The following is a 16259-nucleotide window of genomic DNA, read 5'->3' on the forward strand; positions in this document are numbered from 1 at the left end:
CACGTTGTGTCTAAGACCAGTGGAACCCTGAGCAATTTTAAGTTAAACAGGGCAGAACGTGTGGCAACTTGATGCCATCTTCCGCAGCCTCTGCGTCAGGTTTAGTGCATCCTCCTGCAGCTTTAGCAGAACATGAAAATCACACACACAGGGTATGAAGTGTACATAGCAGGCAAGAAGAAAAGAGACTTTTCTATCACTCCAGGCAGGTCTACAGATATAGCCAGAAACTGGTGACAGTTGCCGGCATTTCTACTAGTGCATAATGAGCTCACATTAGTTGTTCCTCTCATAAGCTTTCTACTAACGTTTGCCCTGCTCTTCCTTGTCTCCTGCTCCTTTTTGTCCTAATAAGCTCCTAGTCCTCTTCCCTGGAGCATCACTTAACACTCCCGCCCTCCACTCCCCCCCACTTCACTGGAAATTATCATTACCCTAGTGTCCTGCTACCCCCCCTATACCCCACGTAGTGATTTGTTCCCAAAGACTTTTAGGAGCAAGAAAACCATTCCTCTGTAGTTCACACAATGCAAAACACAACCATTTCAGAGCAACAGGAAAAGTGTGCAAGCTGTCAAATACCCTGCAGACTCTTCATCCAGCGCTGTGCCTCAAGCTTTTTTAAAAAAAGAGGAAGGGTGGCTTTGAAAAGTTTCGTTTCCCCTTCTCATCTTCCCAGTTTCTACCCAACAAAAGTACTATTCACTCTCTAACTTACGTCGAGTCCCCAGAGCTCAAACATCAGGTTGGGGGTTTTTTTTGCAGTATGAAACAGTTTGCACCACCTATTTTCTTTTCCCAACATTTACATTTTAATTTTCAGTGAAACTGAACCCCAAACTCTGCCTGCGTTGGCTCAAAGAATATACTACTCTCACCTCAGAGCTGAAGAGGACGGACAGCTTTTGGCTGGGATAGTCAGAGACCAGCACATCCAGACACAACAGCAGGGGAACAGTTTTTTCTTTTGCTCCTACCTGTTGTCCTCCAGTTACAGGATGTATTCTGACACTCCCTAGAGAGAAAGTCACTGCTCTAGTAGAGGAAGGAAAAAAATAAGCAAGACAACAATCTGAGTCTCAAAGCCGTTACATCATCCAAATAGCGCATGCAGTTTATTTCTAAAACAGCTGGAATCCCACATTTGACAAAGTTGCAGACAGATGGAGCTTTCAGAACCAGGCTGACACTGAAGGAAACTTAAAACACTTTTGCTGGCAGAGCTACAGTAATAAGGTGCCAAATTCCCTGCCAGACAGAGCTGTCTTTCAAAGACCCCCGGCAGAGCTGGTGATACCAGCAAAACCTGTGCTTTTCTTGGTAGACATGTTTCACAAGACGGATTTGGAGAGGCAAGGAAGCTTTGGCAGCAGAGATGTCATTTTTCCAGCCTGAAAACATCCCACATTAAGAGCATCTGGTGGGTCTATGGATCCAGTACTGTCACAAGAGCAAAAGCTTCAGGCATACCTTAAACCTATCAATAGGCACAAAAACCAAAAGGGAACTTGTCATTTACTTCTCCTGATCCAGTATAAACAAGTGCACTTGCAGCAAAACATGTTCTTTGGACGATGACAGAGCACAGTTCAGAAATTCTTTGGTTGTCAGACTATGTGAAATGCCCCCTAATTTTTTTTTTCCCCACATGGCAACAAGTGATAGAGTGATGTGGGAGGCTGAAAAAAAGATGCTAGTGTAGTGCCAGGAGAGGGGGCATGATTCCAGCAGAGAGCGGAAACAGCCTTTTTTTCAGAGCAAGCTCAGGCTCCAGCCCTGATGCATAGCAGGTGCTTCCCACTGCCACCGCAGCTCTGAGGGCTCAGCTGCATTCACAGGATGCAGCAGAACCTTGGTTTCCCCACGAGATTGCCAAGAAGGGTTAAAGCTTGTAGGAAAGTGCCTACTATCTACCTGAGGTGATATTTCAAGAGGTGAAGGAGCAGTAGAGCACCTCTCTTTCCGCTGGGGGAACAGAAGAGGTTGTATCCTTAAATATCTACCATGACAGTCCAAATTAAAGTCAGAGTGCTGGTTTCCAAAAACTGTAGTTAAGTCAGAACTGGTAATCAAGCACCCCTCCATGTGTGTGCGCGTGTGTGTACACACATGTGTGTGTGTACCTTCTTCTGCAGGTATTTTCACTCAAAGTGCCCAGAATGAAGTCCCTTGTCATGTATGCCTTTTGAACTGGTCCTGTGCTGGCAGGGCAAGGAAGCCTGAACCATCACTGACTCTGCTGACAGTGGATTTCTAGCCGAGAAGGATGTCTGTTCTCTTAAGCCAGAGAGCCTTTGAGGCATGCTCAATTCAGGTCATTAAAAAGAAAAAAGTGACCCATTTCTGAATGAACACAAAATATGTCATCTGAAGGACTGGGGCAGAAAAGCAGGCCAAAGTTGGCCATTGTAAAGAAATAAAAAATAGTCAATATGAAATGAATAACATTGTAACTGCCTGTCATATAGTTTTATTTGAATAATCCTCTATATGAATGTCAAAGCAGTTTATCCTGGAGTGAATATATGTATCTTCATCCACAAACAGTGGACTTTTGTGCTTTCAAATTGTTTCCTGTTCTATGTTGCTGTAAATAGGGCACGTATGAAAAGGAACAGCAAGAAGAATCACAGAAACTGTGCACCATGAGGGAGATTTCTACCTTTCCAGGTTATCTGCTCAGTTATTTTCATTTACTTATACAAAATTTTTGATACTTCAGCAGTTGGCCAATTTCTCTTGTAAAAGAGTTAAAAAAAAGAATCGAAGTGAGGATGTATATATTAGGATGAGAGAAAAGAAAAGTGGCAACAAATCAAGCCCATTGTATGTAAGCAAAGGTGTGTTACATTCACTTTCATATTATTAATCAAGCATTGGAACAGGCTGCCCAGGGAAGTGGTGGAATCGCCATCCCTGGAGGTATTTGGAAGATGGGTAGATGCGGTGCTGAGGGACATGGTTTAGTGGTGGTTTTGGCAGTGTTAGGTTGATGGTTGGACTCAATGATCTTAAAAGTCCCTTCCAACCTAGAAGGGATTCTATGATTCTATAAAATTGCAATGTATGATGACCTGCTATGAGGCACAAAAAGAATTTTCTGAGAGGACCACTAAACTGCTTAGCAGTATTGACGCAGAATTTCAGACAAATAGAAAAATGCATAGAAGGCCAGAAAATGCTTTTTTCCTCCAGATACTGTATAAATCCTACTTTTTGCAGAAACCTGCTGCACCATCATGCAGTTGTCCTGGCAGAAAAGACCCAACTTACAGGTTCTACTTCACAGCTAGACACGAAAGGGGAAGCACCAAGGAGAAAGAGCCTGCGCTTCCCTTTTTCCTGCAAAGAATTTCCAGCTCACCAGAGGTGGACTGCAAAAGGAGAGAAAGACAAAGGTGCCAGAAAGGTATTGTCTCAGCCTCCAAAGCTACACAGAACTTCATGACAAGACCCAGTTGGACAAAATTGAACTGTTCTGCCTGTCCAGACCCCAGGCAGAGTCTCCAAAAGCATGGATCCCAGCAGAGGCAGAAGAAGGGACAAAACACATGTAAGAGAGAGAAAACAGCACATTGCTTCATTCACAATGGGCTTTCCATAAACACTGTTAGACTCCGAAAAGAATAATTTATAGGAAATGCACAGAAATTTTCTACAGAACAGGTCTTAAAAATACCCATTTTACAAACAAGTATTTGTGAAAAGGAAAAAAAAAAAGATCCCACAAAACATTACACAGATATTCTTGGGTATGTATTTTCTTGTATTTGGCAGAGGGATGTTTTTAAGAATAATCTTTGATTGTTAAAAACCTGTAAAAATACACGAAGAAAAAAGTCCGATTTCATCATGTACTGTTGGGGCTAAGAGGGAGTGTTTTCAGCGATGTATTCAAGTTGCAGTTCATAATTTTTGAAGCTGGCTGAGCTGATGTTAGAAAAAGTCCACGGTTCTGATAGAAAAAGGTAAAAAATACTTGGGTCAGCTTATCCAGGCACAAATCAGTTTGTAACAGATCCTTTGTTAAACAAATCATCCTTGGAAGTTAAGAATCAGGTAGGAATTTGCAGGATTTCCCTTCTGTAAACAGACGGAGGAAATCAGAAGCATTTTTTCCATCCCTGTGAAAGGTGAACCAAATGACTCTCCAAATGAGTTTTAAATTGACTTACTGCAAATAGCTGGAAATGACCACAGCCCAGCTTGTGAAACAGGAGTTGTCTTTTTCTGTAAAGCTCATAAAAAGCATGTTCTCCATTATAAACTCCTTGGGGGGGAGGGGGAAGGAAGTGGGGGCAGCAAAAAAACTTTGGTTCACAACATTGCTTTGCATAGGCATTCAGGTAGATCTTCAAAAGCTACTGGCTGTCCAGGCTAGTAACAAAATAGCCATGCTCTCTCTTCAGTAGTGGATGCTCCTCTTTGGTATCCTATTTTGTAAGGCAGACGTCTTGCAGAAATGAGGGAGTCATACAGATGCATCTTTGAAAAGAAAGATGGTGTCACTTGTGTTGCCACAAACAAATGAATCTACTTCATTTAGGAACACACAGGAAAACTTCTTTTGATAGGGGGTGGGGAGGGAGGAAACACTGATACATTCACTACTTGCTAGAAGCAAGTTATTTGCTCTTGTAGTTAGTTAACAGCTGTCAGTAGCCATGATACTCTGTGTTGACAGAAAATATGGAATTATTGCTTTGTGAGTAATTTTGAGTAACAAGGAACAGGACATTAATAAATCCTTCCAGGTAGACACAGCCCTGTGGCAGAAAATATAAATATTCATTTTGGGAAGCATTCTGGCAGTTACTAAGCACGATACTTACTTGTTGACTGAGTGATGCACGAAACTTTGTAGGATGACCATATGCTTAAAACACAAAGGATCGTAGCTAGGAACCCGAAAGTCTGGATGAGAAAACAAACACACCACAAATACTTACAGAACATTAGATGACACATATTCCATGAAGGTATGGTCACCCTTGTATATTCAGCTAGATGTTTTATGATGTTAACAGACCCAAAGAGTGATAAAAGTGATTTTTTTTTTAACTCCATTCTGCCAATATACTAAAAAAAATAAAAGTTTCTATAGTATAATATAACAGCTTATGTCTTGTCAAAACAATGACTGAAAGATAGACTGAGAGTCATATACGAGGGGGCAGGAAAAGCTGGACAGCAGCACAGAGTCTCGCCTTCTAGACTTCTCACTAGGATTCTGCAACAAAGAAAAGACTTTTTCTAACACATCTGATTACTGCTCTTTTACTGCCCCATTCGAACAAGTCTTTCCCTGCCATCCACCAAATAAACAAGTCAGGTAAGTCTTCTAGCCCATTAGCATCATGAGGACTAAGTTTCTGAAAATAATAATAAATTAATAATAAATTATTCTGGAGGAGTTGTATTTCAGGTCCTGCTGCTGCGAAAATACTGTTGCCCACACTTGGGAGTCATGTCTGTCTCTATAAAGCCCTCCAGCCAACAGAGGCAGAGAGTATCTTTCGGTAAGTCAGCCTAGGATCTCAGTGGGTTTTCAGTCAGGAGAAATTATCTTGAACAGGGCTCTGTTCAGGGGCAGGACACGTCAAAAGCCAAAGACTGGAGTGAAACCCTTTAAGTAACTTCTAGCTGCTACAACAGCCATTTGTCAAAACAGAATTGTGTCAATTCTTCCCCTAAAGACATTAGTTCCTATGAGTTAAAATAGCAGCCTTTGGTTTCTACTCTTTGACAGGACAAATACCCACTTCAGTAGTGAGTCTGGAGTCTCACAACAAAATATTTTTGTTGGCATCCTGTTACAGAACATTCACTGAAATGAGCTAGAAGGTGGTTCCCTCAACCAGGACACAAGCAATGCAAGTCTGTAAGAAAATAAAATTACAAGCAATAGATTTCCAATGCCCTACTTAATACACATTGCAATTTAAAAAGTGTCAAGACTAATAAACACAGTCTTACCGCGCCAGCCACAAGTCCAGTCAAATTGTAACTCTTGGATGCTGCTACAATCGATGCAATGAGAAGGAGAATTGTACCGATTAAATAATGAAGAAACTCCTGTGAAGACAAGCATAGCCTGCATCAGAAGTGAAACTCAGCAGGAAAGCATTTTGATATGCCTCAGAATGAAAACAAGTTAGTAAAGGACAAAACACCAGTCAAAAGAAAAAAAATTGAAAGATTAAAAAAAAAGAGAAAAAAACACCTTGTGAGTGGATTTTGTACCATACCTGACTTTTTATTTAAAAAAAAACCAAACCAAAAATGGAGGGAGGGCCAATCTTCAGGTCTACTAATGTCACTGGAATAAGATCTATTTACTGAGTATGGATGCAATCCTTTCAATTCAACACGGTACATTACTAAGGGTGAAATTCGTATCTTTATTGCATCGAGTATGCACCTTACTTAAAGAGACAGTTCTGGAGGAAGAAGCCTTAAAGGCATATTTCTCAAGCCTATATGAAATGGCAATAAATCCCAGCAAATGGCTTAAGTAGAAAACCAAATGCTCCTACTTCTGATAATCTTAGAAATTAAGCAGAGGATCTACTGCTGGATTTACTAACAACTTATATCAACCAAGACTGGAAACAGGAGGGAAGCCATGAAAAGCAGACACTCGTAACCAACACCCAGGCTCCTAAGTCTGTAAGGGTGGCTGCAGCTGTCCCACAGTACAACGTGATGCCACGGCTTTTTCTGAGAGAGCACTGAGGCACCACATTTAAGCTCTTCTATGGTGTGACGAGTATCAGTCCAGGAGTCAATTTTACCTTGTTATAAGCAGGGGTTATCTGTGGATTTAGATTTTGAATCCTCACAAAACTTATGGTAACCAATATCAGTGTTTGCAAACTGAACGTGGGTTCTTTTGCATGGTGGGGTGGGCAGGAGGGTATCTGCTTACTTTATCTGCATTGCACACCAGCAGGAGCCAGGAAAATGCCATGTATGAGGGAGAGAGATTCCGTCTCAAACCAAAAGAGAGAAAATACAGTCCCAAAAGGAAATTGTTCAAGCAAAACCCAGAAGAGAAACGGCCTATCATGCCATACATAGTTTCCCTCTGCTCAGGTGTTTATAAACAGCTGAGGAGGATCTTTGGCATAAAGCAGGCTCCAAGACTGCAACTTCCTTCCCTCATTTGTAACCTTGTTTCAGGTAATGAAGCTCTCAACCCTTGCTTTTGCTAGAATAAATTATTTCCATAAGGAGGCTTCTGTCGCTAATCCACAATGCAGTAAGCAAATTAGGCATGCCATTGCCTCCTTGGAGACACCAAATAAAGCAGTGTACACGGGCCATTACAAAGAATCATCAAAGGCTAAATTAGCTGGAGAAACAACGCCTGGCAGGACTGGGAGAGTGTCCCTCTGGAGAAACAATTCCAGGCTTTAAAAGGTGTCAGTGCTGAACAAACTTTTGAACCACTGCAACTTTACTGACTGCAAATCACACCCCTGACTGTAACGTAGAGATCCTGCCAGGAAACTCAGCCAAACACTAGCTGTACTTTCCCAAAGTCTCTTATAGGTCTTCCTATTCTGTTCTAAAGATACTTAAATATGTGACTGAAAAGGAGGTTTGTTGTAAAAGAGCAGCAATGTTCAAGCATCATATCCCATAAAGCTCTCTGAAGCTGAGCAGCCACAAACTAGTGACTCTGGAACATTTAGGAATGATTAAACACGCAACAAAAAGCAAAAGCAGCCTATGCAGAGGTCAAAATAGCATAGTCCTGTTACAGCAATGCACATATTAAAAGCTGCTTTGCAAAACTGTCATTTCAATCTCTTTTTTTCAATCCCTGCATCTGTATTATCTCTAGATAAAGAAGTACTTTCTAGAGAAGTATAGTGGTGGTATACATTTAAAAAAATAAGAAGGGGCACAAGTCAAACCATATTCTTCAGCTAAAAAGGAAAAGAACATTAACATTTTCTCTCTGGTTAGAAGTGGATGGATGGACAAACCATTATCTTAGACCTGTAAACTACTTACACAGCATCCCTTAAACACCATCCAACTACTTCTTGGCTTTCAAGAAGTAAGTGAGACATGTTCTAAGAGGTTATTAAAATCTGTCATCCCACACTAGGATGCAGGACTCTTCTGTTAACTGACCTGACCCGAAGCTACTAAGGAAGTTCAGGTCTCACATTTTCTGTGCTGCTTGTTAGTTCTCTGCAAGGATATGAGAGATGGATGTACAGGGGAAATGCAGGAATGAGGCAGGAACATCCTGCAGGATATCCCAGGAATGGCCAGGCTATGGCAATCAGGCTGAGGCTCCTATTTCTTGCTATTGTTTAAGTTACCTAAAACCATACCAAAAAGAGACACATTTGATTTAAATAGCACTCATAAACTTTATTTTGGGACAGGATGTAGTAATGCTATGATTTCGTACTCTAGCAATCCCTTAGCTGCTATAAATGACCTGAGCTAGAACCCATCTGCTGAAGGCTTGATAATCAGCAGCTTCTTTTCAGTTGTCTCAGAATAACACTATTGCCTGGAGTAAACTGGGACTTATATTTGTGTAAAGGAGGACTGGATCAGATCCAAATCACCTAAAATACTTAGTATTACAGCATCTGCTGAAGTGAATACTAATAACAAAAGCAACAAAAGGATTTGTATACAAGGCAAAAAATAATTATGTTGAAAGACAGCCTATCATTTTGTGACAGCACAAGAAAGTGGACTAAGTAATTGAGACACCAACACACAAGTGAGGCAAGGAACCCAGACCATCTAAGAGGCTTACCGCAAGTGGCCAGCTAACGCAAGTGAGCTTCCTGTAGATTCTGAAAATGTGGATAATGTAGAAGAACAAAATCATAACCAAATCGCACATGGTGACAATCTGAAAGTAGCTGTATGCACTGTAATCTGTCCATGGAGAGCTATTTACACTGATGAATCCAACAAGCAGTGAGATCTGAAAGACAAAAGGCACATTAAAGATTTTTACAATGGCGCTCAGAGGGCCATGGAGATGATTTTAAACACAACAAAATGGCACTTAGAAACAGAAGACAAATATCTAATGTAAATTGGATGATCCCAACAAAATGGAGGACAAAGTAACATATACGGTAATAATGTTTTAAATTTTGCTGTTAAATGAGCTAAAACAACCATTAAGAGTAGGGAAAGAGCCAACTGCTAGAAGGACAGCAGCAGTTTCAGCCTGAAGAATCCAACCTGAAGAAGTCTCTATGTACAATACAAGAGGTCTCAAACAGAGAAGAGGCACTGAATGCCTGGAGCTGCACCAGCAACTGAAGCATCTACACCCCACGGACTTTGAGAAGAAAATCACTGAAAGCTGTAAAGCTAAAGTGCCCTTGAACACATGTACCTTCACTTCCATTTAGTGAGAGTTCTCACATGCAAAATCGGAGGACCTCACTGTGACAGAGCTAACAGCTCTACCCTTCCTTTTGTACCACCTACAGAGCAGAAGTATTAGCAGACTATACGGTAGTATCATAGCAAATTATAAATACAAACATTTGGAGGAACTGATTAATTCACCTCACTCCCAATACAATAGTTATAAAACTTTAATATGTTAACATCGTCACATAAAACTATAAAGCATAATTGTACAACTTTCAGTTGTAGGCTTGCAAAGGACAAAAGCTATTTTATTTTTTTAATCTAAAGCTAGTTGTTCATTTTACTAATATTGCTGCTTCTACCAGCCTGGCTAGCCCAGGTGATAAAAATAAATCTACCAAGGATATATCTGAATATTTTCTTATTTCAGACTTTGTCAATGCATGCTTTCAGTCACTGCAATTTTTAGTTCATCCAAAGTCAGCCAGGAGCAGTAATGATTCACATTTTAAGTGTTTCTACAAGACATTAAAAAACTATCATCTGAGGAAGCCAGCACTTCAAGACTGCAGCATCCTTACCCGCACACTCATCTTCCAAATTCCTAACCGCATCCATTATCAGAATAATTTCCTTAAGATTAAAAGGGAAAAAAAACCCCAAACAACGCCCCAGCAACATAGCTTAGATTCTTGCTGCTGTAGTTTTAACTGAGTTTGACCTGCTCAGTTCTTAGTGGAAAGGCTAAACATAAACATCCGCAAGTGCAATCAAAAGCTCTGTAACATAAGAATTTCACAAAAACTTGTCACTTTGGCCAAACTCCATATAAACAGCCACATCAATGTAGCAACAGTGAACCACCTCAAAAAGGTGGCTCCAAAGAGAAAAGTCAGTGCTCCAGGACCCTTTCCCACACAAGTGGCTAAGCTGCTGTTAGATCTAGTCTGGCTCCATTATTTTTACTGTGGTAGTCCAAGTAGTTGATATTAGCATTGCAAGTGATCCTCAGTCCAAGCCAGCGACAGGCTTCTGCACTACAGTAAGCCTGTATCTCCTCCCACCTTTGAAAAAGATGTAGGGTAGGGAAGACAGGACTTTGAGATGCAGGGCTAGATCATGCTCAGTGATTCTCAAGAATGGAGGTTACACGTGCCTTTGAAAATGCATGATATTGCTCAGTCCCTGTCTCCCCAAATATGTTCCTTCCCTCTGGTTTGGGAGTGAAACATCATAGCAGCATCCTGCCTGTTTAATGCTTCTGTACCATACCTGTTCGCTGGGTCTCATAGCCTAGCCACTGGGGAATCCTAAATGCACAAAGTCCTGCATCTTGTGCATGGTAGAGCTTTCTGAGATTTCTTAGAAGAAAACAAAGCAATGTTCTCCACAAGTCAGCATTTAAATACTTCTGGCCCAGTTCTTAAATTCTGAGATAATTTTAATGAAGTTTTGTCCAATCTCTGTCTATATATGCTAGGTCTACACTAAACCGTGGTCTCATGAGGGGCCATGGGCTTTCTCATCTCCTTCCCACCCTGATTTCTCTCCCTGTCTTGTACTGGCTCCTTCACTCACCTGTGCTGAGCTACCTTAGTGCACTAAGCCAGCAGAAAAGTGAAATACTAAAAAAAGCAAATAGCTTTCCTCTGACTCCACCATTCACACAAGGCAGGGTCAGGTGAGCAAGGGAATGTGAGGGAGAAGCCAGGACTCCAAAGGAAAGGACAGGAAAGACTGAGCCGGCAGGATGGCAGCAGCTAGTAACCATGCTGGCTCAGGCTGCCGCACACCATCCATCTTGGTTCCTTGAATCTTAATGTCGTCTGACTTAGCTGTTGAATAACTTGAACAATTAGAAGCAGGTCATTTACCCTATAACCTAGGAGAACACTTGAAGTGATGCAAGACACACAGGTATTATTTTAATGAGAAAACGAAAAATAAATTTAATGAAATTTCATCCTATAGGAAAACTCAACAAGAAGTCACAGCAAGCGTTGAATCTTGCTCTTGGATAAAGGTGGGATGAGGACAACACTTCTCTAAGCACCAAAGGCCAAAACGGGTCTCCTTTATTCAGGTGCCTTCACAATCATCAGTTTCAGTTACACTGTACATATCAAGAAGGAAGCTTTGATTCACAGAAATATTAAATCTGCCTATTGGCTCATTTAATGCTTGAACCATTAACTTTATCAATTTTTTTACTGTAAAAAGGATAGGAAAGACTGGATCCTTGAAGTACAACCACCATAAAAATGCGTTGCAAGAGATATTTCTTTCAAAGATTTCCTTTCCTAGCATAAATTTCACAACATAAGATTTACATGCAATTTCTAAAGAGGGTTCTCTGATCACACATAATGCTATTTCACAGGACAGGTGCAAAGGGGACCATATCAACAACTTGATACAAAGCTATACCATGTTTGCCACATTAAATTGCCTGCATGGCCAGCAGGTACAGTCAGAGTTTAAACCTTACCCGCTGAGAAAGAATGCTAAAAAATGTAGGAAATAGAGCCACATAATATAATTTGTCCTTTAAAAGTGACGAATACCAAAGCTCCTTCACCAGATACTGGTTTATCATGATATACTGAGTGATGACTGTATTTTTTCCCCTCTGGAATTCCTGTTCCCAGAGAACTTGAAATTGAGCGATAAAATGATTAATATGTAACTGTCTGGGATACAGTTCAACATATATCTTAGAAGTCAGTTTGTGGCACAGAGAGAGAGAAATGAATGGCAAAGCAATAAAATGATCAAATGTTACAAGTGTTCTTTATGCATCTGTGCTGAGGGGAGCAAGTTAATACATCTTGAAAATAAAAACTATAGGCACAAAAAAAAAAAAATAGGGCACTGCCATTTCCATTTCAATACAGTATTTAACAGATTCTGAAAGCAGCAGACATGTAACCCACAGCCAGCAAGCCCGTCAGACCAGAAGTACAGGTCAAATGATGGTCAGTCTCATTAGAAGATTTCAATGTGCTCCACAAAACATATCCAGGCTTCAGAACTGCATTACAAAAAGGGGTGAGGGACGCATTGCAGGACACTACTATTTAAATGCTCTGTGGTTTCTGAAAAGCAAAACAAAGAACATATGCAAGGAGGGAACAACTCCAAGGAGGGATTTTTGGATTTAAATAAAATTCCATGTTTACTGTTTCACAGAAGTTGATCAGCTTGAACTAATCCACTTGACTTTCCATTGGACCAGATATTTGAAGCGAGTCATAAAATGTGTTTAGGAACACTGGTACATATCAGGAACTATCTTGCAGTGAAGCCAATGAGAGCTAAAGGCAGTCAGCAATTGCCAGGAGGCACTCAACAACTTACTAGAGAGAACAGACATCATAAAAGAAAGACAGCAGGAGTCTGCATTCTCTTTTCTATTTTGAGCTGGAGACAAGGCAACCACATCCTCTGCAATGTGCCCGTGCGAAATTTTAGCTCTCAAATAGCACTGGCATAAGCTCCCAAGCCTAAACTCCATTCTGATTTGAAGTTAGCACTGCTCTACCAAAAGTGAAACACAATTTGCTCTTTCCTGATACGGTCTTCCTTCAAAAGTCAATCCATGTCCCCTAAAAAAGGGTGAACAAGCACAAATCTTTCAAGGACGTTACTGGGAGGTGGGACATAGACTGGGAGATCTCATCTTCACAACAAAGAAGGGCCAGTGGTTATGCTGCTGCCACCTTTAAGTGATGAGGAAAAAGCTCAAGACCCTTTTGCCTCTGTGCTATCACACCACCTGCCCAATGTGCCAGGCATGGGACAGGCCAACCAGCCACACCCAGGGCTTGGGGGTGACTGCAGCAGCACAACGTGTGTCCCAGCCATGCGGGAAATTTAAGGTGTGATTCAGTTACGTGTCTCATGCTAACAGCAAGGATCACAGAATCAGACAATGGTTGAGATTGGAAGGGGCCTCTGGAGTTCATCTTGTCCAACCCCCCCTACTCAAGCAAGGGACATCTAGAACCAGTTTCCCAGGACCGTGACCAGCAAGGTTTTGAATATCTCAAGGATGGAGACTCCACAACCTCTCTGGACAACCCCTGCCACTGTTTGATTATCTTCACAGTGAAAAAGCATCTTCTGATGTCCAGATTGACTTTCATGTGCCCATTACCTCTTGTCCTGTCTCTGGGCACTATTGAGAAGACTCCATCACCCTGTCTTTCACTGCCTCCCATCAGGCATTTATACATGTTGGTGGGCTTCCCCGAACCTTCTCTTCTCCAGGCCAAACAGTCCCAGCTCTCTCAGCCTCTCCTCATGTGAAGGATGCTCCAGAAATTTCACCATCTCTGTGGATCTGTGCTGGACTCACTCCAGCAAGCCCATGTCTTTCTTGTACTGGGGAGCCCAGAACCGCACACAGCACCACAGATGTGGCCTCACCTCTGCCAAGGAGAGGGGAAGGATCCTGACCCACCAGCAACACTCTTCCTAAAGCAGCCCAGGATGCTGTTGGCCACCTTTGCCACAAGAGCACATTGCTGGCTCATGGTCAGCTTGTTGTCCACCACGACCCCAAGGTGTTCTCTGCAAAAGTTGCTTTCCAGCCAGCTGGCCTCCAGCCTGTACTGGTGCAGGGGCTTACTCTCAGATATCCCCAGATGCAGAACTTTACATTTCCCTGTGTTGAACTTGATGAGATTCCTCTCTCTCCAGCCTGTGAAGGTCCCTCTCAATGGCAGCACAACCCTCTGACTCATCAGCCACTCCTCTCAGATTTTTATCATCTACAAACTTGCCAGAGGATGCACTCTGCCACACTGTCCAGGTCATTAATGAAGATGTTGAACAGTACCAGCCCCAGTACTGATCCCTGGGATACACCACCAGTGACTGTCCTCCAAGGACATTGTACCACAACCCTCTGGGCTTGGCCATTCAGACAGTTTTTAATCCACCTCACTACCCACTTATCTAAGCCATACTCTGTCAGCTTGTCTATGAGGATGTTATAGAAGGTCATAACCTTACTAAGATCAAGGTAAACAACATCCATTGCTCTCCCCTTGTCCACCAAGCTAGTCACTTCATTGTAGAGGGCTATCATGTTGGTTAAGCATGATTTCTCCTTTGTAAATCCACGGGTGGCTACTCCTGATTGCGTTCTTGTCTTTCATGTGTTTGGAAATGCTTTCCAGGAGGATTTTCTTTATGACCTTCCGAGGGACTGAGGTGAGGCTAACCAGCCTGTAGTTCCCTGGATCTTCCTTCTTGCCCACAGAGATGACATCAACCTGTTCAAAATGGCACATTTTCCTTCTGTACCTCTCAGGCTAGAGAGGATAGGGAAAGACTGGACATGAGTGATAAATTCTCTTTCCCTGTGCTATTAAATGCTACTTCAGGTGTTCCCTGGAAATGTTGTTCCTTTTAAAAATCCATCTGTTTTTCTTCCTGTTTCTTCCTGTCCCTGTCAAAGAATGAGAACCTGAAGACCATTAGTCACTGATTACACTCAGTAAAAAACAGGAAGAATCTGTACCAAGACTTCAAGGAAGTCAATCTTCCACTGCAGTAAAATTCAACACCTTCTTATGGAAAGGAGAGGAATCATGCCTTTGTATTATGAAGAGATTATATATAGGAGGAAGATCAAAATTCCCATGACTCCCAGGGAAAATGCATGCTGGAGAAAGGACCCTTGGCGTTAGGCCCAGATGCCGTTGCACTCCTGATTTCAGATGGTTTGCATTCCACCTAACACCCTGCACTTGCTCTTGGCTGGCTGTAGTACTGCAGATGCAATTAGTTTACAGAAAAATCTCAGCTCCAAACATCCTAGCTTCACAGGAGCCGACTCAGCATGATGTTGGGACCAAGAGCAGGCCAGCAACACAATCCTCAGCCTCTCTGGTGGCTAGATCCTCCTGTGGTTTCCCGTCTTGCCAACACTCACACAGGCCACCATGAAACAGCCCAAGAGCTGCCTGCACCTCGGGACTAATAGGCAACAACGCAAATGTGCTGGACTGTACCAGCAAGGATGAAAGAACCTGGACGAAGCTGGCAAGTTCAAAGCAGCTTATTAGAGAATCACCGGCTCCAAGGAAGAGGCGGGCAGAAGTGCATGCCCACCAGCCAAGAGATTACAGATACTTTTTTTCTCACTAGTGCCCTGAGGGTAATGAAGGAATTATAACCTAAGAAAGGACGGGTTTTGCCCTCCATATACCCATAAGCCAGCTGGCACCACTAAGCATTTTCTGGCCCTGTGACAGAAGCCTGTAGTTTATCTGACCACAGAACAATTTTACAACCCAGGAATCAATCTGTGCAAGTGCTTTGTATGATCTTTTTCTACCGTCCTGCTTTAATGGATGTCATAAATAAAGCTCTGGCTTTATTACCGATACTTAATTCTTTTGTAACATTTGGAGAGAACTAAAATTTCCTCAGACACAGTTACCTGCACAAACATAAATCCAGCACGATCCCCAATATTGACAACCACCTACTCTAAAGGAAAGCCTAATGTTCTGAGCATTAGAGATACATTTCCACAGACAAACACCGACACAAGGGAGGAATTGAACGTCACTGGCTCTTGAATTCTGACCCATTTTGTAACCATCTTACTGTCTGAACTTTAGTAAATCATGTATTTCACTGCTTCAGCTCCCCTATTCACCAAATAAGAGTAATAAACACTTCACATGCACTGTGCTAAAGTTTTTCACCTTCAAAACACTTTCGATGTGTAAAATAAGGCAAAAATGTTGAGCATCACTAATAAACCTCTGGGTCAGGATGGCTGTTTTCCTTTACAGGGTAAATGAGAATAGATGCCCACTGAAAAAAACAAACCCAGCCCCACCCCTCAAGAAACCCCCCAAACCAACAATCAA

General features: G+C 42.0%; 1 protein-coding gene across 3 annotated transcripts in view; it reads right to left on the bottom strand.

Annotated features, from left to right (window-relative positions):
• Positions 1–1084: 1084 nt before the first annotated feature.
• Positions 1085–16259, bottom strand: part of CMTM7 (CKLF like MARVEL transmembrane domain containing 7) — a 31917-nt gene continuing 16742 nt past the window's right edge. For all 3 annotated transcript variants that reach the window (XM_074150181.1, XM_074150182.1, XM_074150180.1), the window contains 4 exons: positions 8792–8965; positions 5977–6075; positions 4833–4914; positions 1085–4485 (listed from right to left, as the gene is read on the bottom strand). In XM_074150181.1, coding sequence (XP_074006282.1) covers positions 4472–4485; positions 4833–4914; positions 5977–6075; positions 8792–8965 — 369 coding nt within the window. In that variant the 3' untranslated portion in view covers positions 1085–4471. The remainder of the gene's footprint in view (positions 4486–4832; positions 4915–5976; positions 6076–8791; positions 8966–16259) is intronic.

Source organism: Numenius arquata, chromosome 7 (genome assembly GCF_964106895.1).
Source record: "Numenius arquata chromosome 7, bNumArq3.hap1.1, whole genome shotgun sequence".
NCBI lineage: Eukaryota > Metazoa > Chordata > Aves > Charadriiformes > Scolopacidae > Numenius > Numenius arquata.